This window comes from Emiliania huxleyi (assembly GCF_000372725.1).
Source record: "Emiliania huxleyi CCMP1516 unplaced genomic scaffold EMIHUscaffold_322, whole genome shotgun sequence".
Taxonomy (NCBI): domain Eukaryota; phylum Haptophyta; order Isochrysidales; family Noelaerhabdaceae; genus Emiliania; species Emiliania huxleyi.
In genome coordinates this window covers 92,445-113,528 of record NW_005199583.1, presented here as the reverse complement: position 1 = coordinate 113,528, position 21,084 = coordinate 92,445, and the positions used below count along the sequence as shown (strand labels likewise).

Genomic DNA, 21,084 nt, shown 5'->3' with positions numbered 1-21,084 from the left:
TACCAAATTGGTATGGGGCAGCGGTACTCGCGCATGATCTTCCGGGATGCAGCGGCAAGGGCCGAGGTGGAGGAGGCGGTCCTCACACCGGGCTTTGAGGAGCGGCTGAGCCGCGGCATGGAGGCGGCGGGAATTTCGTACCACGGCCGCCTCGTGATGTCGGACGAGTCAGGCGACGGCTGGTTCACGCAGAGCCGCTACGGCTCGCTTGAGGACGCCCACCGCGGCACAGCGCTGGTGCGGATGCTGCTGCACGCCGAGATGGAGAGGCGAGAGGGCGCATGCGTCGAGCACACACATAACGGGGCGCTCAGAGCGAAGCCCGCTGGCTTCTCTATCTATAGGTGGTTCGCGAGTTACGAGACCATCACGGGCCGCATCGCGTCGACCTGGCTGGTGACGCCCCCGGACCGGCAGGTGGGAGGCGGGTCTTGAATGTGGGAGAGGCGACGCGGTCGGGCATTGCAAGGGCAATGCACTATGCAGTATTTTGTAAGAATACGAAAGAGGGTCACGGAGGATGTCCCTGACGCGTGACGTGAGTTCGTGTTGTCTGTTGACCGCGCCCGCGCAGGGCCGCACCGTGACTGGGCCACATATCTGGCCTGTATCTTAGTGAGACAGTCACAGAGAGACACAATGATATGACGTACACATGAGGTCGTTCCACACAAGCTCTCAATACATCAAGCAAAGAGAAAGATTGCAAACCCGGTTCGTGCAAGCATGATCCATTATGCATTAACGATGAAGCAAGACCAAGAGCCAACTGCCAAGCACCTCGCTCACTTCTTTGACTGTCTGCGAGACGGGCTGTCCCACCTATTAACTGGCTGAGAATCTGATCGCTAATATCTGTTTTCATCTCAAACGTAAAAATGACGCCAAGCGACGTCAAAGCCTTCGCAGGCCGCGTAAAGCTGATGCTGATTGCTGTACATACATGCAACCGCTCGGCTCGATCGATGGACTGGGAAAGCTCCGCCTGCCCAAGGTCCGAGGGGGGGACAGCTCTAGCGACTCCGCCCCCCCACTGCCACTGTTCACGTCTTCTCGGGGGTGGACGGCCTGCTGTCGTAGCACGTAGGGGAGTCGTTGTGCTGGAGCTGCGGGGCCTGCACACTGTCGTGACTCGTGTGTCGAGCGGCAGTCGAGCAGGAGCACCTTAGTTAGCTTCGAGCAGGAGCACCTTAGTTAGCTTACCTTAGTCTCCTCTCACACAAAAGTATACGGCAGGGGAGAATTAAACTGTTACATGTAATACGCACAAGTGAATCTGGAAATCTGCTCACCACGGATCCCTACAGAAAAAAAAGCTTTGTGGTTTACTGTAAACCCGCACGAACGTGTCGGCTCATCTCAGCCGGAGCCCCGTCCCCCGCCCCCCGACGAAGGCATGCCCCATGTGCCAAAATCCTCTGGCAGCCGGCCGAGGAGTGGCCCTGGCCCCGAGCCTGGCCCCGAGTCTGGCCCCGCTGGAGCCCCCGAGGCGTGGGCCGGCAAGACGCCCCACCCTTTGGTCGCGGCCGGCAGACTGCCCCACCCTTTGGTCGACTCTCTCGACGAGCAGACGCTACTCGTGGACGAGCGCACCTACGACGAGAGACGGACTAGTGAGTCGTTCTGCGTGCCTGTTGTGCGTGCTCTCCTACTTTGGCAACCTCGCTCGACTCGGAGCTCTGCGAGACGCTCGATTGGCGCCAGCACGTCCACCGTCGGTGCTCGTCGCTGTTCCCGTTGAGGGCACGCTTTCGAGCCGAACGGTCGTCGCAGGATGACGCGGCGCTCCGCGACTCAGGATCTGCTACGGCAGCGTCGCCGTGGTGGTGGTGGTTGCAGTGAACCATCGATGCGGTGATCGCTGTGATCTCGTCGTCGATCTCGGCGTCACCGGCGTCATCATCCTCATCTACGTAAGAGCTTTGCGAGAGAAAGTCGGAATCGATGTCTCGCTCCGCCGTAGTTTCGGACTCGTTATCTTGCTCGGCCGTAGATTTGGCCATCATCTCTGCCGCTTTGTGGCACTGGGCACTGAGGGTCTGCATCGGCTGCCAGACTCCGGATGCGGACCAGGGAAGAGAACCAACCCAGAGAAGAGCTGCCGAGCTCCTCAAGAGGAGAAGAATTTCGGCGGATTTCAGGCCGTGGCCGTCGGCCAAACACAGCTGAATGGAAAGAGCTTGTGTGTCGGTGTCTTGTGTGTGAATTGCAATGGTTGATATCGCTCTTGTATCATGCTTTTGATCCACGATCCTCGACGTTCGATCGACTAACTACCCATTTTTCATTCATTCACAAACAATCACTCACAAAAATCGGCGTCCGTCCTAGTCTTGATGGCGGCCGCCGGCAACCGCGCGCGGGGCGAGCCAGAATATCGCTCCTACAGCTCCTCCTTCTCCCCCTGGCTGTGCTGCACAAGCAGCGCAATGAGCTGTCGCAGTTCTGCCGCCTCGCCCGGCGCCTTCTTCTTCCCCAGTCTCTTGAGCTTGCGACGGGCGAGATCGACGGGCACAATGCCGTCCTCGAAGGTCTTGTCGGGCAACGTGCGGGCGTGCGGGTCGGCTCCCGCCTCAAGGAGCATCGCCACCACCGGCAGGCTGCCCTTCTCCGCAGCCTTGTGCAGCGGCGTCCACTCATCGTGCTCAGCACAGGCGCTCACATCGGCGCCGTGGTCGATGAGCAGCCGCACCATCGGCTCGCCTTCCCAGGCAGCGAGGAACAGTGCGTCGCGGCCCCTACGCACACCGCGACGGGATGCTTCCGGCCAAGCGTGTGTGTCGGCTCCAGGCGTTGGTTGGCGACGGGTCGCCGCCGGCATCGAGAAGCGCTTGAAGCGTCGCGACCTTGTGCCGCACGACAGCCCACATGATGGCCGTATAGTTGTACAGGCCGCTCGCCGACGGCGACGCGCCGTTGCTGAGCAGCTCAGACACAAGCGAAGGATCATCTGCGCCCTTCGCCTGCACGAGGCTTATGAGCTGGCCGTCGACCGTTGATGCCTCGCCCGCGTAAGCGTCCTCGTCCTCCTTAAGGCTGGCTAGCTCTGTGGCGGAGACAGGGTGGAGCAAGAGAAGCACGAGCAAACGCCACATGTGGGCTTGGCCGACGGACCTGCGCGAGCATTTTCTTTTTCTTTGTAGCTGGTCTATTACTCACAGGCTCTGAGGGCGTGTTGATCGCGTGCCGGCGGGGTGGGGCAACCTTACGTGTGTGAGTGTGTGGAGGCAACCGATGCGAGTCGACTGGTGTGTGTCGTCGTGGTTTCGTATCAAGAATACTCACTCACACGGCAACCTTACGTCTACTCAAATAAATAAGATAAGTCCTAACAAACGTATCCATGTCCATGTGGCATGCCCGTGGACATGGTCCAAAAGCCACACAATACATCAGAGCGCATCTAAAGGTACATCTGAAGCGAGGCGGTGCCGTCCTCCCATCCCTCCCTTGGATTGTCTGTTTTCTTTCTTTCTTTAAGTGCTACCAACCGCACTCCAAGCGCTCCATGAATTGCCACGGCGCAGAAGATGGAGCGAGAAGCGAACGTGTATGAGCCTTCTCGCCGCGGCTCCGCCCTGCATACCCCACCAACCTCGCCCGTCACTCTCTGTATGCTGGAGTCGGGCACCTCTCTTCGACTCCTCTCTTTAGGCTCCGACCTACTTCACGCGCGCTTCGACGCGCTTCTCGACGCGCTCGATCTTCATCTTAGACGAGGAGTCCTGTACCATGCGGAATCCGACCCTATCCAGTGCTCAAGTGCTCAAGCGAGGAGTCCAGAACTTGGAGCACTTGGAGTGCAGTCATCAACCGCACATCCAGGGCCGGGGGGCTGAGAAGCACACCCAGCGAGCCGGATGATTGGCATCGGGTTGCGGGCAAGAGAGCCCTAGCCCCGGGGGTGCGCGGGCGCGGCGGGCGGGCCGCGGGGTGCGGCGTGCGGGGCGGCACCTCTGCATGAGTCTGGGACGCTCTTCAAACATATTGTACGGTCGCGTTGTGCCTTGTGCATGTGCCCATGTCCATGCGCATGCCCGTCTACCCAAAGCGGCCGACGTCAAAGATGCCCGTTGCAGTGTGCGAGAACAGCAGAACACGTGCGCACGCGCCTTCTCGGACTCGCGCTTCTCGCGCGAGCTCCGAGCTCTCTCTCTCTCTCTCACCCTACCTTTTATACTTCGAGAGCTCGCTAGCGACTGTACAGGTGCGGTTGGAGGGTGAGTGGAGCGTCGAAGCTCCGCCGAGAGAGCGCCGACGCGCGACGCCAGGGGGCGAGGGGGGGCCCGTCTCCCCACATGCCCCCCGACGCGCGACGCCCCCGCCGGCCCCCGAGTGCCGAGAGGGAGAGAGCTGAGAGGTGAGAGCGTGGAGCGCGCATCCGCATCAAGCTGACGCATAGGGGCCGTTCGCGCTGCACCGGATCCGCAACGATCAGGTCGAGCACGAGCTCTCGTATGCTCGCACCGGGTCGGCGATCCCGGCGTCGCTGCACGGGATCTGGTGGATGGACCAGCGAGGCGTGCACCTCCCGCAGCCTTCCGATCCCGAGTACAGACAGGTCGTTGAGAGCTCGGCCGACGAACTGCTCGTCACGTGGGGTGACGGCGCGGGTTGGGACCCGGCCACGCGATGCGTCGGTCGCGTGCCAATCTATGGAGGCGCAGCGGGCCACTGGACGTTCATGGACGTTTCCGCAAGCGGCACGAGCGGTGTCTTTAGCTCGGCGCTGGACAACCGAGCGATGCTCGACTTCTGCTTCACCGACAATACCATGCAGACCATCGACCTGCATCTCTACGTTAAGGCCTCTTCCATCGTGGGTAGCGCTCCCTCCGATGCTTACGTCGAGCTTCCGATGTGGGCCTTTCACATGAGCATGGAGCGCCGCCCGTGGGGATGGGACCGGGTCACGCGAGTGCTCGACGCCGCCGCGCTGCTGCAGATCTCGCACGCCCTGCCGCCAGGCCTGCTCTCCTCCCTCTCTGCCGTCGAGGCGCACTATCCCGTCTTTCAGATCGTCGATGGGGACGGACAGCGCACAGAGCACTATCCGGCCTACCTTGCTTGGGCGGATAGCCCCGACTCCTGGCCCGCTTATAACCGGAGTGCCTGCGTCGACCCCCACATGGGTGGCGAGATCTCCTCATTCTGGTCTGGAATACGATCTTCTCAATCCGCCACTCGGCGTCGAAATATGCGTCCCCGCCGTACGTCTCGAAGCCCTCGCGGACGGGCAACTGCGACAGCTGTTTGGTGCGCACGACGTACATCTTGGCCTCGACTTCGTTGCCGTGCTCGTCTGTGCGGGTCTCGGTCTCGACCTCGATTCTGTGCGCGCCGAGTCCGAAGAAGGCCAGCTGGGTGCACGCCTCGTCGCTCGTCTTTTCTCTGTAAATCTGGTTGACATGAGGGAAGACGTCGCCGACGTAGGACATGACGTACTCGACCGGGTCCTCGCCGGGAGCAAACGCGGCGTTGCGCTGTTAGTACGGCAGCCGGTGCAGATTCTCCTCGAAGATGATGCCCAGCGTGGACGTGAAGGTGATGCGGTCCTTCTTGAACTCCTCCTCCGAGCTGAGAGGCACGAGGATATTGACGGCGTAGGCGATGGCGCGCTTCTCCAGCTGCTCCTTGGGCCTCAGTAGCCCCGGCAGCATGTCCCCTCTTGCGGTCGGCTTGTAGCGTGCAAAGAAGAGGACCTTGTACGAGAGGAGCAGCAGCTCAGTGTCGTGTCTACTAGCTCCGAGTAGAGGGGGCGTTCTGAAGTTAAGGGGAAACCCGGTACACGGAACCAACCCTCGGAGACCCGTGTTTACTTTACGGCCCTTTCCCTGCGAACGCGCACCCCCCCTAGCTAGGGGTCAGGGCTCTCTAGCCCGTAGCCCGATGCCGATCATCCGGCTCGCTGGTTGCGCTTCTTAGAAAGATTCTTAGCTCCCTGGCCCTGGATGTGAGGTTGATGACTGCACTCCAAGTGCTCCAAGTTGCGTTTGTTTCCTCAAACATGTCGATCTCTAGCTGGACCTAATCGGGGCTGGATCTAATCGGAGCTGCGGTCTGGGTTGCCAGCTGCGGCTGGCCATCGCCCACTGCGGCCGCGTCGTCTCGACCTCTTCGGTGGCGGGCTCTTCTCGCGCGGTCCAGGCGCCATGAATGAAAGTGCGACCGAACTTCTGCTACACTAAGACACAGAACAACAATGACGACAGCGGACAGGCTCTCCGCACGGACCGAGCACACCAGTCCGAGGCTTCCCTCGCCCTGCTGCTCGGGACCAACAACGCACCGTCCTCAAGATCCAAGGTGCGTCACACACACGGTCGAGTCTCCGCAAAGGGTCCACCATGGATGGAGATGGAGCGTGAAGTTGCATTCGTTGAAGAGGAAACGCTCGAAGCGAGCTGCTGGACCCCGCCATGGCCTCGTCGATGTGGCCGGTGCGCCCCTGCTTGCAGTAGAAGCAGAACCTGCTCCACTGGGTTCTTCTTCTCCGTACAGCCCGGCGTAGTGCAGATGTCGGCCATCGGCTCGGTTGGAGACACATTCGGTGCCGGCGAGGAGGATGAGGTCGAGGCAGCAGACGAGGTGGAAGCCTGCGGATCGCCCTTGGCCTTGCACTGGCACGCGAGAACCTCCCACCCACCCGCCGAGTCTTCCCGAGTTATAGGTGCCCACGCGGTGATGCAACACGATCACTCCTTCACCACCAGCTGGCGTTGAAGGGCAGGAGGTGGAAGGCTCCTGAGCCCCGGTAAATCGCTGATTTTATCTTGGAGCACCTCGGGGTGGAGCACTTGGGGTTTCATCATTTTTTGAAATATAACGAACTCGAGATGGCTGCGGCCGGCGACCTGGTGCTGCTGCCGGTCGGGCTGTTGATCGGCGGCGACGGGACCAGAGGCTCGCTCAAGGGCTGGCGGAAGATATGCGTGGGCGGCGCGGTGGCGCGGGTTGTCTCGATCGGCGGCAGTCGCGACTGCCGCCTCACCCTCCTCGGCGTCGACGGCTTTGCTCACGAGATGAGTGCGCCGGCGTCCGTGCTGCAGCCGGCAGCGTCGCGCCTCGACGCCGAGGTGGCGCTCGCCGACCCGCTCGCTGAGGCGGCGACGGCGCACGTGGCGGCGCAGGTGCGGGCGGAGCGGGCGCGCCAGGCGGCGGAAGCGGCCAGCGCGGCGCCTCCGCTTGCGGCCGGCGACCTGGTGCTGCTGCCGGTCGGGCTGTTGATCGGCGGAGGGCGCAGAGGCTCGCTCAAGGGCTGGCGGAAGATATGCGTGGGCGGCGCGGTGGCGCGGGTTGTCTGCGTCTCGATCGACGGCAGGAGCGACTGCCGCCTCACCCTCCTCGGCGTCGACGGCTTTGCTCACGAGATGAGTGCGCCGGCGTCCGTGCTGCAGCCGGCAGCGTCGCGCCTCGACGCCGAGGTGGCGCTCGCCGACCCGCTCGCTGAGGCGGCGACGGCGCACGTGGCGGCGCAGGTGCGGGCGGAGCGGGCGCGCCAGGCGGCGGAAGCGGCCAGCGCGGCGCCTCCGCTTGCGGCCGGCGACCTGGTGCTGCTGCCGGTCGGGCTGTTGATCGGCGGCGACGGGACCAGAGGCTCGCTCAAGGGCTGGCGGAAGATATGCGTGGGCGGCGCGGTGGCGCGGGTTGTCTGCGTCTCGATCGACGGCAGTCGCGACTGCCGCCTCACCCTCCTCGGCGTCGACGGCTTTGCTCACGAGATGAGTGCGCCGGCGTCCGTGCTGCAGCCGGCAGCGTCGCGCCTCGACGCCGAGGTGGCGCTCGCCGACCCGCTCGCTGAGGCGGCGACGGCGCACGTGGCGGCGCAGGTGCGGGCGGAGCGGGCGCGCCAGGCTGCGGAGGTCAATGCCCTCGAGGAGCGCATGGCCGAAGCTGCTGTTCGGCGCGACGCCCGGGCTGCCGCCCTTGCACCGCTGCCGATGGCCAGCGGGGAGGCGCGAGTGGCTAGCACTCGATGCGTCGTCGATGGGCTGCAGTGGCACCGGCAGAAGCTGGGGACCTCGCACGCCACGGGGCTGGCGCCGGTGTGGCTCCGCCTCGCGCGCGATGACGGCTGCGCTCTTTTGGCTGCTGACCTCGTCGAAGCGGGCGGTGACCTCCTCGACGAGGTGGCCGGCGCCCTCGACGCCTTCGATGCCGCTGGCGGGCGGCAGGGGCTGCACGGCGCTTCGGGCATGCTGCATCCCCGGCCGTGCCACCTCCCGCAGCTCAACGTCAACATCGACCTCAACAAGCAGCAGAGCTTCTCGCTCGCGGGCGGCGGAGCGCGTGGCCGTTTCTCTGAAGCAGGCTCCACCGCACGCACGCACGAGGCGCGGCAAGAGCAGCTCGCGAGCTACCGCGGCGCCGGCCCCGCTCTCGCTCGGTTGTGCAAGGGGTGCAGCGACGGCATCAACAACGGCACTGGCATGGGCCTGTCTGAGGTTCGTTCTCTCAACTTCTCCCGCACCCACGGGCCCAACAAGAGCTGGGCTGGCACTCGCGGCGTGGCCGACAGCTCGGGGCTGAGCGGCGCCGCTGAGACGGCGATAAAGCACGCGGCGCACCAGGACGGCGACACGCGCACGACGCACCACTCGCTGTGCAGGCTGATCGTCTGCCTCAAGGGGCGCGGCGCTGGCCTCGCTGTCTCCACGATGGACGAAGAGCTGCTCGCTGTCTGCGCGCAGGCGGAGGGCGGCGGTGGCGTCGCCCTCCACCCCTCGTTCAACGAGTCGCGACCAGCTATCGCGACGGCGGAGGAGCGGCTGCACGGCACCTACCTCGATGAGGCGGGGTTGCCGCTCGACAACCAGACCAAGCTCCAGATCAATGTGTTCCGCGACGGCCGGCTCTGCGAGGAGTGCAAGGCGGGCACGTGCGAGGGCGGCTGCGTGCCCGCCCGGCTTTGGGCCGGTGGCGTGTGGCTTGAGCCGTCCGAGATGGTGCTGCTGGGGCACCCGGAGGCGGCGGTGGCCACACCAGGGCTGAAGCGGCCACAGGGCGATGACAGCACTGAGGGCACGCCGCGCAAGCAGCACCAGAAGCGGGCCCACGACTACGTGGATCAGGCGTCGTGCAGTGCCTCACTGTGGGGCCCAATGACGCGCCACACCAACAAAATGTGAGGAGAGAGAGAGAGAGAGCGAATCATCGTGCATGTCTATCATCGTGCATGTCTATCGTTTGAGCCAACGGAGCGCCCTGTATAGCCCGCATCTACCTGTAGACACGCTTTGTCTAGCGAGGTTTGGGGGGGTGACTGCTGCCGCTCAACTCTTTCTTTTGTAAAAAATCTTTTTTCGTGTGTTACTGCCAGTGCGCGCAAGTCCCGGTGCCCAGTGGGTGTGCGAGGAGTCTTGTTGTGAAATTCGTTTAGATAGGAAGGTGGAGAACAGCCAGGCTCAGACAGGACACCAACGCGGTGTGCCGCGCGCCCACTTTTTTCGCCTCGTTCGATCGCCGAGTTGTGTGAGCAAATCGAGGCACGCGACCCACTTCGCCACAGACGGTCCCGCGCCTCGCCGCTACGACGGCGACACGGCCGCAGCTCATGCGCAATGTCACCGCCATAGCGGATTCTGACCAGCGCTCTACGCTCGTCGGCGGCGGCTTCCTCCAACCTGTGCAGCGCTCGGCGAACGTCGAGGCCGCCTTCGGTGGCATGCATCTCTTTGCTCCTGAAGCGTGGAGAGCAGCTCCTCTGCTGCTCACACGCTCTGCACAGATGGCACAGCCTTCCGTGCGGCTACCACAGCTGTGACAGCGATGGGATCGCCCTCACTGGCCCGCAGTCACTTGTGCTGCGGCTTGTGTGAGCGACACTGCTCGGCGACTGCCGGCACACTGTGAGACCATGGGTGTGAGGTTAAACCACGCTACCAGCGCTTGGTCACATCAGCCTCGAGGTTGGATCCTTCTACTCTGTTGATGACAAGACTTGTCTACTCGCTGGAGCCGAGTAGGAGGGCCCGGCGCACGACCGGCCTGTGCAACTCACAGAGCCTCCGCGGCCGCACCGAGGAACACTGGGGCGGGGGGGGGGGGGGGGCGACCCTCGCGTCTCCCGCACTCATGTCTTCACGTGTTGTCCATACTGTCACACAAAATTGCAGTAAAAAAGGACTATGCGATGTGCACGGCCGTGGCGTACCGGCCAAACACGCTGTGATTGATCGACAGGTGCTGCCACGCCTTGAGGTGCGCGATCATCACATCGCGGCACGGGCGGACGCGGAGCGACACACGGGCATCCGGCACCAGCACACGGGCGCCATGGCTGCCAGCGAGCTGCTCTGCGAGCTCCATCGCTCGGCGCCGCTCCTGATCAGGCAGCGCGCAGACGTCGCCCGCCCACACCTCTACGACAACCTCATGGGTGTCAGACTGGTCGAAATGCGTGCCGCAGCCATCCTCGGAGAGGTACGTGCCACAGTTGCGCCTTGCGAGGTACCCACCAGGCTTGATGGCCGCCTCAAGCAGCTCCTCGTATGTGTTGTACTTGAGCGCCTCCACCTCGAGCCGGCTGTAGCCGGCGATGAAACCCGATGGCCCGTCGTTGGACCCGGCGGCGGCCGAGGTGAGGTTGGAGATGCGAGCATCGTGCTGAAACAGGCCATCCGTCGTAGAGAGGGGGCACACATACTGCAGGATGAGAAGCAGCTCAAACTCCTGGTTTGCCAGCTGCTTGCGCAGAGAAGCGTACTCGGGCACCAGCCGCGCCGCGAAGTCATGCTCGGCCGGGGAGACGCTGAGGCTGCGGAAAGTCGACTCGATTTTGCGCGACACAAGCGGATCGCCCGCTTTGTGCCGCTTGCTGTTTGGTGTCGCTGGCACCAGCGGGGTCAGATCCACACGTCCTGTGGATGTGAGAGCCGGGTTGGGCGGCAGCAGGGCGCAGCCGTGCGCGATGGCCCGGTCAGGCTGACCCCAGTAGCGCGACGTCGTCTCGTGAGGCACGACTTGGACCGGGTTGTTGAGAGCGCCAATGCGGCCTCCCTTTGTCCAGTTGAAAGCTACAGACTCTGGTGCAATGGGCTTCGACAGCAGCCTCGCGCATGGCTTGCACAGCTTCATGTGGTCGAGCGCCACACTGGCGCGCAGGCAGACTGCGCACCCGCTGTCGCTAGGTCCGCCGTTGTGGCGCCTGGCGAGCGTGTGCACCTTGGCGAGGATCTGCGCGCCAATGAAGAGGCGGTTGGTGGACACATCCTTGACTGGGCTGGTGCTGCTGCGAATTGCTGCCATAGGCATCGCCACCGCCGTGTCTGCCAGCATGGCGCTGAGCGCGCTGGGCTGGCCTACGAGTTTGTTCCAGCCACGGCAGAGCTCAGCCCCGTGGGAGACGAGTCGTGCAAACGCGCCGGCGCTAGCCAGAACAATGATCGTGACATCACCAGGAGCACCTCGCACACCAACCTCTCGCACTGCTCTGTCAAAGATGTTGCTGTCGTCTTCAGAGACCACGAAGGTCTTGAGCTGCTCCGCCTCTACGGCTGTGGGAAGCTTGATGCCTCCGCCGTTGAGTACCACCAAATGCAGACGCGGGGGCTGAAAGATGTGCAGGCCACCATTCGCAAGAGGAAGCTCGAGCTGATTGGGGAGCGCAAGACCAGGGGACTCCCAGAGCAAGCTGCTAAAGTCAGTGGCTGTGGTCCAGCCACGGAGCGCCATCAGCTCGAGCGCGTTGCGGCGCATCAGAGGCACCGCGTCGCGCAGGAATGCAAAGGTGGCGCACGTGAGGCAGGTCCAGCTCTGCTGCCCCTCGCCCTTGACAGCAGCGACAAGCTCAGCACCAGGTGCGCCGTTCTCAAAGAGGTAGCGAAGGCCAGTCCTCTTCTGCAGCTGGTGGATCGCCTGGCACGCATAGACGACAGGCCAGCGCACGGAGCACCCTTCGGCGGCACACGCCAGGACGCGGTCGTCGTCACGAAAGCACGCAAAGGAGCCCATGGCACCCCTGCCAGAGACCCCCAGGCCAGTCGCCATTGGCATGTGGTCCAGCCGCCCACCGATGTAGTTCCGTGATGCATCGAAGAGCTCGTCTGTGGTGTGGATTGGCCTCCTCGCCCCACGGTTTGGGAGGAGGTGGGCAAGCGAGCGAGCCCAGGCAGCAGGGTCAGCGCAGCCATCGGTGCACAGGTCAGCACCAAGCTGCGGTGGGTGTGGTGTTGAGGCCACCTGGTCCTCCTCTGGCAGCTGAGGTGGCAGCAGCTCGAGGTCAAGCTCGTCAGCCTCGTCTGCCGGCGAAGAGGCCTCGTCTGCCTGCGCAGCGGCGCTGTCCTCCGGCAGTGCCGCCATCGGAGCTGCGCCCTCAGCCGCATCCTCCGTGAGGATGCGGACATGGCGGTCCGCACGCATGCGCTCTGCTGCGAGCCGCACCTTGATCGGCATGTGGCCGCACAGCGTCCACGGCTTGTCGAGCTGCTCGGCAGCGGCTTCTACGGCTTCCGGAGTGGGATCTGGTTGGGTGTTCCTGTACCGATCACGCTCCCGCTTTCGGTGGTCCTCCATCTGCTGGACGCTTTGCTGTCGCTGCTGCACGCGTCTCTTGTTGCCGCCGATCCACCCGCGGTAAGCCTTTGCGCACTTATTGTACGTCTCGGCGTCGCCTTCCCAGCGTTTGCCACAGATTTGCCAAACCCACTCGCCGGGCGCAGAGTTGGGCGTACGGTTGGCTGGCGAGCAGCCAGACAGCCCTGGAGGTGGATAGCGCCCCAGCTCTGCCCTGGGCGTGTGGCGAGTGAGGCGAGGAAGCGCCTCCATACACACCTTGCCCTCGCAGTCGCGAATCGTGGCGCCCGCCTTATTTGGTGGGCGTAACGGTCGCGTGGGCGGACCAAAATCACCCTCGAGGTCTTGCGGTTTGGGTCCTGGTTTGTGTACGCACCTTCCGACGTTTTTCGATTCTTAACCATCGTGGTTTGTCCAAAATACGTCAGCTAGCGCTAGGTCTGACACCCGACCGCCCCGCACTCCCTAATATTAGCCGATGAGAGCACGATATGGCCGCCTAATTTTAGGGAGGGGAGGCAGAAAAACACATACCTTTGTCCACCTACCTAAAACCTACCAAGGTTAAGAGGTGTGGTTTCGTCGTTCAATCTTCCGGGAGTCCTCCGCTATTGCTAAAGGATAGGATGGAAACTTGCGAGAGGGCCCACACGTGCGCGACGGCGAGTCTGCAAGCACACTTCAAGCTCTTGGACATCTCGCCGCCGCGTTGATTTGAGCAGTGTGCTGTGGCATCGCGATTGCACACGACGTGCGCTTGTGTGCCTCTCTGGCTCCAGACCTGCTGCGCCCTTCATTGTGCATGACCCTTCATCATTGTTGACCCTTCGTGGAGCGGCGCTCGCACAGCTCTGTGCGCAGCAGAGCTAAAGCCTGTGCGGAGAGACTCTGAGAGAGATCTTATTGAGGGCATCCATAAATATGGTAAAGTGTATTCCTTGTGTGCACATTGTGTCTCAAGAACGGGTCCGCGCCCGCTCTGTCCGCTCAGCGGTGTATGTGTCCTCTGCGGTGTGCGCGCGCGTGTGCGAGCGTGCATGCAATGCAGCCCCCAAGTCAAGTGCTATCACTCTCTCAAGGACTGCTGCCTCCTCCCTTGGGGCCCTCAGATGAGGCGCTGGCGCTTGAGGGGGTGGGGAGAGGGCAGTGCCGCGTCGGCGGCGGACGAGGAGGCGGCCGCCGCCCCCGCCTGGGTGCGCGCGCTTCCGGGCGCAGCCGGCGCGTTGGCGCCCGGGGTTGCGAGGCCGCCAGATGGCACCCCTGGTGTCAGTACCGAGAGTGTCAGCCACTCCGGCTCCTCAACCCCGGGGATGGCGCACAGCACCTGGCCGCCCCAGCGCTGCCAGTCGATGCCTCGGACCGTCACCGTCTTGTCCTCGTGCGGCCCGCCGCAGACGGTCACCTCGCCACCCTCACGCAGCAAGCGCGACGTCTTGTCGAGCGCGTTGAAGTGGTCCCGGATGCGCGCCAGCTTGGGGTCGACCTCGATGGGGAACTTCTTGGCGAAGTGGGTGAGGGACCCCTCGATGTTCGGCATCGCCTCGCTCAGGTGCTCGTCCCCCTTGAAGTACTGGCCGCGGTGCCACTTGCCGCAGAAGACCTGGAGGCAGCAGGCACTCGGGCCAGTGTCATGCGCGTGTCCGACGAAGAGTGGGGCATAGTGGTCGACGTCCTCGATGAGGAGGGTAGAGAGCAGCCGCAAAGCCATGACCACGATGTAGCGGCCGCCGCCGGTTTTGAAGGTGGCATCGGTCACGGCCCACTTGTGGATGGGCATGTTTGCCTCGTCATTGATCTGGCTCACCAAGCCGAGCTTGTCGATGTTGGCCTCCGCGTCGATGTGGAGCGTGCCGCCGGCAACGGCGGAGACGAGGTGCGACACGCTCTTCTTGGCCAGCGACTCAAACACCGGCAGCTTGCGGTCGCCGTATGTGTGGCACGTGAGGGGGGCGAGGGTGAGCACGCGATGCCACGACGCCCTGGTAGGCGCGAAGTTTTGCCAGACTCCGGGTCCGAAGAGCCAGCTCCGGTCCTCCGGCATCGTGGTTGGTCCGAGGCAATGAGTGCGAGGCAATGAGTGCAGCGATGTTTCGTTCCTCCAAAACAAGGCGGTGGGTTCCCCTGACCCCTGCTCACATTTCGGCGCATTCAGCGGAAACATACAAGAGTACGTACAAAGATGTCAGAGGCACACACACCGCGGATAACCGCCGCACACACACACACTGTGTGTGATTTCAAAGAAAAAGTCGCAACGCCCCCGGCGCCGCTCAGCTCTTGCCCGCGAACCACAGCTGGCCGAGCGGGCGGTCAAGCATGACGAAGGGCGGCAGCGCCCCCCGCTCGCCCGTGATAGCCAGCAGCGCGAGCCTCGAGGTCCAGGAGGCGGCGGTGCCGACGAAGCCGTGGCTGGCCGACAGGAGGCGCAGGTCGGAGGAGAGCGCCTGTGCAAAGGGAATCTCGGCGGTCTGTCGGCTGTCTGTCGGCTGTCTGTCGGCGGTCTGTCAGCGGTCTGTCGGCGGTCTGTCGGCTGTCTGTCGGCGGTCTGTCGGCGGTCTGTCGGCTGTCTGTCGGCTGTCTGTCGGCTGTCTGTCGGCTGTCTGTCGGCTGTCTGTCGGCTGTCTGTCGGCTGTCTGTCGGCGGTCTCGCGCCTGTCTGTCGGCTGCCTCTCGGCTGCCTCTCGGCTGTCTCTCGGCCGTGCCTCGCCCCCGGGGCCATATCTCGGCTAGATCTCACCGCAAAGTTCGCCGTCCGGTTGACGAGACCCGCAGCGTTGCGCGCCTCGATGAAGCCTCTCTTTGCGGCGGCGCGCCGCTTGCCCACGTTGGCCCCCTCCTCCACCGCGCCCCACGCCTCCCCCCGCGGGCTCGCCTGCTCACAGCTGCAGGTGTGCAGAGACAGCCGCAACCTCCCCGCGCCTCGCATGCTCCGCCACCGCTCCGCAGCCACCACCTCGGCCACAGCTCGGCTGTCTATCTCGGCTGCCTCTCGGCTGCCTCTCGGCTATCTCTCGCCACGGCGAGCAGCCGGACACCGGCCATCGCACCGGAGGAGCGCATCGCCTCCCGCACCTACCGGTTGTTAATCACTCATTGTCGTCAATCAGTTCGCACCGGAGGAGCGCATCGCATCGCATCCCGCACATGGCGATCTCGCGCGATCTCGCGCGATCTCGCGCACCCTCGCGGCCTCTCTCGCCATCTCTCGCAATCTCGCGCAATCTCGCGCCATGCCCCCACCACCACCCACCACCCCACCGCCCCCACACCACCACACCCACCACCACACCCACCACCACACACACCTCGTGCTCAGCGCGCGGCGAGTCGCTGGCGAGCAGCAGCACCGGCTCGCGGCCGGCGAGGGGGGAGGAGGGAGGCAGCCTCGCCCGCAGCCTCGCAAGCACGGCCGCCGCAGCGGACACGTACTCGGCTGCCCGGTAGCAAGGCCTGACTCGTGCACTCCAAAGCAGTGAGGGCCTCGAGCCGCTGCCCTCTCTGAGGTCGCAGCACGGGCGGCGCAGCCTCCCCCCGGCCGCAGGCAAGTCGTCCCCGTCCCCTGCCGCCGCCCACCGCTCGCACGCGTCACCCCGCCGCACCTGACCTCGGGTGTGTGATCTCGTGTGAGCTCGGGCGCGTGAGCTCGTGTGAGCTCGCGTGAGCTCGTGTGAGCTCGTGTGAGCTCGTGTGAGCTCACGCGCGTGATCTCGTGTGAGCTCGTGTGAGCTCGGGCGTGATCTCGGGTCCTCTCGGGTGGGGGTGTGTGATCTCGGGGATGATCTCGGGGGGGCGGCGGTCATCTCGGGGATGATCTCGGCGGTCATCTCGGGCGATCTCGCGCCAGAGGCAGGTGCGCCTGCACTCCCACGCCAAGCAGGCCCGCCCCCCTGCCGCCCGCCCTCTGCTCCCGCGGCAGCGCTTGGCGGAGGAGGCTCGAGGGCGGCCTGCTCCACAGCTCCGCCTGGGCTCAAGAGCCGAGTACCAACTGACGACCGAGTGACTCACTGAGAGGGACGCCTGCGCCACAGCTCCGCCTCGGCCGCACGCCCGCAAGGCCCGAGGGAGGAGCGCACGAGGCGAAGCGCCTGCGCCGCCGCCCAGACGAGGTGCAGCCGAGAGGCAGCCGAGATCTAGACGAGATCTAGACGAGGTCTAGACGAGGTCTAGACGAGATCTCCGAGATGTAGCCGAGATGTGGCCGAGATGTAGCCGAGATATAGCCTGCGCCGCCGCCCAGACGCCGCCGCTCGTGACTCCTCCTCCCGCCGTCGCCATCCATGCCGCCCCGCCCCGCTGCCGCCAGCGCCCGCTGCTGTTGCCCTGCAGCTGGCCGAGCAGCGCCGCGCCGCCCTTTGTCCCAGTCACCGCATCGCCCAACCAAGCCTGCGGCTTTCTCAGCCGCCGCTCCGCAGCCTCGCAGACGTCGTAGGTCAGCCAGCCGTGGGCGAGGCTCGGCGGCGCACCCCGTGTCGGGGAGCCACCGCCAGTCGTCGAGCTCATCGTCGTCGAGCACGTACCGCCGCATCGGCGAGTCGGCCACTCCGAGGTAGAGGTGCATCGCCCAGCGCGCCATCGCCTTGCCGAGGGTGGGCGCCTCTGCGCCAAACGCCCAGTCGGGAGGCATCACCCGCTCCGCCGGCCGCGCCGTGGGCAGGGAGCAGAGCAGCGCCTCGAACGCCGCGGCAGCGCACCGCCTCGGACGGGCAGCGGGCAGAGCAGCGCCGGCGTACTCGCGGCGAGACAGCCAGCTGCCGTCGGCGGTCGCGGCGGCGAGCAGGCCGGTCGAGGCCTCCTCGCGGGTGCAGGAGGTCGCGTCAAAGCGCATGTGACAGCTTGATGAGGATGATGCCGTCGAGAGCGGCTTGAGCGCGCTCTCGACTCTCGCGGTGCCGGCCTACAACTGTACTCGCTAAGCCTCGCTGAAAGAGAAAAACAAGGGTGAGTTCCCCTGACCCCTGCTCACATTTCGGCGCATTCAGCGGAAACATACAAGAGTACGTACAAAGATGTCAGAGGCACACACACCGCGGATAACCGCCGCACACACACGCACGCACACCCACTGTGTGTGATTTTGTGTGCGCTGTGTCTTGCTTTGCCAACAACAAACCTACAAACACACAGAGAGAGAGAGGTAGAGAGGGGGGGGGGGGGGGGGGGAGAGAGAGAGAGGGAGAGAGCGAGAGAGAGATAGAGAGCGAGCGACCCCACCAAATCTCGGGTCATCCTCGGGTCATCTCGGGTCATCTCAGATCATCATCACCTCCGCCAAGCCGTCTGCGCCAAGGAGGGAGAGGCTGGCGCGGAAGAGTGGAGTGGCGAAGAGTGTCGTGCGACAGCAGCCGCCTGTGCCGCGCGAGTGTGAGGCAACGGGGAGAGATGGGGAGAGAGGTGGGGAGATCTGGGGGAGGTATGGGGAGAGACGCCTGCGCCGCGCGAGAGGGAGCCGTCACCGGCGTGCGAGTGTCATCGAAGTGTCAGACCTCCTCTCGCCTTTGGGAGTACCCCTCCCAGTCTACTTCCTAGGGCACAGGCACAGGTCTGCATAATATGTGAGCTTTTTCTCCAAAGGGCTAAGTGCAGAGACTCATAGAGAAGAACTGCGCATTAACTCGCATCGCATTGCATCAATCGTGAAACGGAGTGCACACATCGCAATCCGCGCTGCCACGCGTCTCGCACACAGATTCCCTCTCAGGCCGCTACCTTTTTGCTTGAGGCACCTGATGCCCCGACACACTCGGTGCCACACACCACCGCACGACAATCTGCCTGCCACACACCGGCACTCGCACTCGCGCGCTCTCCCCTCCGCCACTTCCTCACCACTGCCAGGACAGCCACGCCCTGGCAGAAAGGCGCGAGCGAGCTAGTGATTAGGCGCGCGCCACCAGCCACCACAGGGCCAGCTCAGTCGACCTCGTCCATGCGGCTGCTATGGCGCCGGGAAGTGCGCCATGCCTCCTGCAACTTTGACGCAGCTCGCGCCGCCCCTGGCCCGTAGCAGAAAGGCCCGTGCCACCACCACCCTGCGCGCTGGCATCGCTTTGAGCAAAACCGTTCACGCGCGCAGCCGCTGCACGTGTATGTTCTGCGGAGCAGAGGGCGGGCGCACTGCGGGCAGTGACCATATCGCGCCGCGAGCTCCAGGGCTGCGTCACCTCTGAGAGGCGCAGAACAAGCGGTGACGGCGACGGCTCCGGTGGCGGCGCCGCCGGCGCTGTCTCGGCGGCGGCGTGAGTCGCCGAGCAGGGCCGTGGCCCGCGGGTAGGAGCAGAGGTGGAGGAGCTGCCAGCGGTCCGCCCTGCGTCAGCCGTTTGGGCACGTGTGCGCCGACGAGAGTGGGTGGCGCCGACGCCGTCCGCGCCGCGGCGGGGCTCGGTGGTTGCGGCCCCCCCACCCTCACGTGAAGTGCTTGGTGGCGGCTTGTCTGGCTGCCACTGCTGCACGGCCGCACATGGTCGGTGGCGTGAGAGTAGGCAATGCGCCGAGAGCGATGGTGTAATCGCGATGTATGGAGAGAGAGCACAGACGGAGAGGAGGTGTGTGTGTTTGTCTCGGCTCAGCGGATTGTAACATTTCTGTACATACATGCACTCTGCGCACATCCAAATCGCGCACTCCCACGCACGCGTGCAAAATGAAAGTGGGAGATGACAGGAAAATGACCGTGCCCGACACGCATACACCGCGTCCTTTGTATACTTGCGCGCGCGGCGCGCGCTCTCGCGCCGCACATCCAAATCGCGCACTCCCACGCATGGCGAAGAAGGGGGCGGCTGGGTGGCGAACGAGGCGGCGAGGAGAGCCTCTCCATGACAGTCTCGGCGCGCGACGATGCAATCGACTGCACGTTCGCCTGCATGCTCGCGGGGAAGGCCGAACAGAGACCCGCCTCCCCCTGCGAATCGCGCAAGGCCGCCACTGCATGTGGCGTTGAAGGCAAAGTTTCATTCCCATTGCCAGTGCAGCCGGAGGCATCCGAGCGCAATGTCAACGACGTTGCCGCCGCAAAAGCGCCGCGGCCGAGTCCGCGAATTGTTCGGAGCATGGCGTGCCGAGCGGCACGCGGACGACGACGGGGCTGGGCGCGCCACAGGCCAGTACTTGCGCGCGTACCGCTCCGGTTCTTTTTCGGAGATGTTTTCTTTTCTTGGAAGGACTGGGCGGGGACTGGGCGACTGCAGGGCGAGACTGCTGGGCGGGGACTGCGTGGTGAACACAGTTTCTTCTTCCCACGACACGGGGCGCGGTGCCCGGTCGTGTAGATTGAAAATGCTAAATGTTTCGCTTCTTCTCTTTGACTTTTCGGGCGCTGGGGCCTGAGCTCGGCCTGGGCGGGCGATGGGCGTCGCTCATAGTTGATCCATACAAACTCCCGAACAGACTCAATGCTCCTAACCACACCCATACTGCATACAAACGCGCGCCCCGCTCTCAACGCACGCCCCTCTCTCTCCCGAGGCATGCCTAGGAGGCACACGGCTTTTGATGGCTGCGCGCTCGGCGTGTTCAGTGCGAGGTGACAAAGCCCTTGACCGTGGCGAGGACCGCGTCGCCCAGCTCGCCCACGTGCTCTCCGCCCACCGAGCGAGAGCAGCAATTGTAGACTTTCGACTCGCCCCACCACATGCAGTCCATGAGCGCGACCTTGTTCAGGGGAACACCGGCCAGCTCCTTTGTCGATTGCGACATTCCAGCGCACACCGACTTGATCATGGCGTTGCTCATGATGAAGTGCTCGCGGACCTTGTCGTCGTCCTCAAGATGGCAATTGGCTCGGAAATGGGGATGCACATAGATGCTTGACTTGTACACTTGCGCGAGGCTCGCGCGGACCTGTTCGAGCTTGGTCGTCAGCGCTTTCTGCTGCCGAAAGTCCAGAATCGGCCCGCGCTGCCCCACCACCGCCGGACGGGAGCGCTTTAAGGTGGCAGACGCACGCCCAGCACCGGCATCGGTCGGGCCCGCGGCGCGGGCAGCGGCGCGGACAGCGACGCGCGCCTCAACGGCGGCCTTGCCATGCGAGCCGCACGTGTGCGGCCTGTGCCTCCCCTTGCAGGCAGGGCACTCGGCGGAAGACGGCTTTGGGGCCGCGTCCGCCTGCTCGCGAGGCGCAGACGGAGGCGGCGTGCGACAAGCTGGCGACAAGCAGCCGCGAGAAGATCCTCGGATTCGGAATCGGAGCCCGTGCCGCCACCCTCGCCACCCTCGCCGGCCGCTTGCGTTGCCGACTTTGGAGGCGAGGAAGCCGGTGAATCGCGTAACTCGTTCTCAACCATGCTGGTATCGATACGACGCTGGTATCGATATGACGGTTACAAGAGCGCGCGGCCTTCGCGCCAAGCACACAAGGAGAGATTGCATCTCTACCGATTGCGATGGTGGCCGGACGCTCCACCGCGAGGGAGGCGAGGGGGGTGGGGCCCGGCGGGGGGGGCCTGCGGGGCCGCCGGGGGGGCGGGGGGCCCCGGCGGGGGCCGGGGGCCGCCGGCGGGGGCCGCCGGCGGGGGCCACCGGCGGGGGGCCGGGGGCCCCGCCGGGCCCCCCCGGGGGGGCCCCCCTGCCGGGG

At 64.5% G+C, this 21,084-nt stretch overlaps 4 protein-coding genes across 4 annotated transcripts; 2 read left to right on the top strand and 2 right to left on the bottom strand.

Annotated features, from left to right (window-relative positions):
- Positions 1 to 1,359: 1,359 nt before the first annotated feature.
- Positions 1,360 to 2,045, bottom strand: EMIHUDRAFT_241076 (hypothetical protein; the record flags this gene model as incomplete). The annotated part of the gene is made up of 2 exons (XM_005773915.1): positions 1,360 to 1,558; positions 1,714 to 2,045. 2 exons carry the CDS (start codon positions 2,043 to 2,045, stop codon positions 1,360 to 1,362), a joined length of 531 nt encoding a protein of 176 aa, XP_005773972.1.
- A 338-nt stretch (positions 2,046 to 2,383) lies between these two features.
- EMIHUDRAFT_241075 (hypothetical protein) lies at positions 2,384 to 3,095 on the bottom strand (the record flags this gene model as incomplete). Its single annotated transcript, XM_005773914.1, has 2 exons — positions 2,384 to 2,738; positions 2,806 to 3,095. 2 exons carry the CDS (start codon positions 3,093 to 3,095, stop codon positions 2,384 to 2,386), a joined length of 645 nt encoding a protein of 214 aa, XP_005773971.1.
- Positions 3,096 to 4,021: 926 nt separating this feature from the next.
- Positions 4,022 to 5,103, top strand: EMIHUDRAFT_241074 (hypothetical protein; the record flags this gene model as incomplete). The annotated part of the gene is made up of 3 exons (XM_005773913.1): positions 4,022 to 4,078; positions 4,403 to 5,008; positions 5,080 to 5,103. The coding sequence occupies 3 exons, from the start codon at positions 4,022 to 4,024 to the stop codon at positions 5,101 to 5,103; spliced, it is 687 nt and encodes a 228-aa protein (XP_005773970.1).
- A 1,733-nt stretch (positions 5,104 to 6,836) lies between these two features.
- On the top strand, positions 6,837 to 9,311 carry EMIHUDRAFT_469784 (hypothetical protein; the record flags this gene model as incomplete). Its single annotated transcript, XM_005773912.1, has 1 exon — positions 6,837 to 9,311. The coding sequence occupies one exon, from the start codon at positions 6,837 to 6,839 to the stop codon at positions 9,126 to 9,128; it is 2,292 nt and encodes a 763-aa protein (XP_005773969.1). The 3' UTR covers positions 9,129 to 9,311.
- Between the last annotated feature and the right edge of the window lie 11,773 nt (positions 9,312 to 21,084).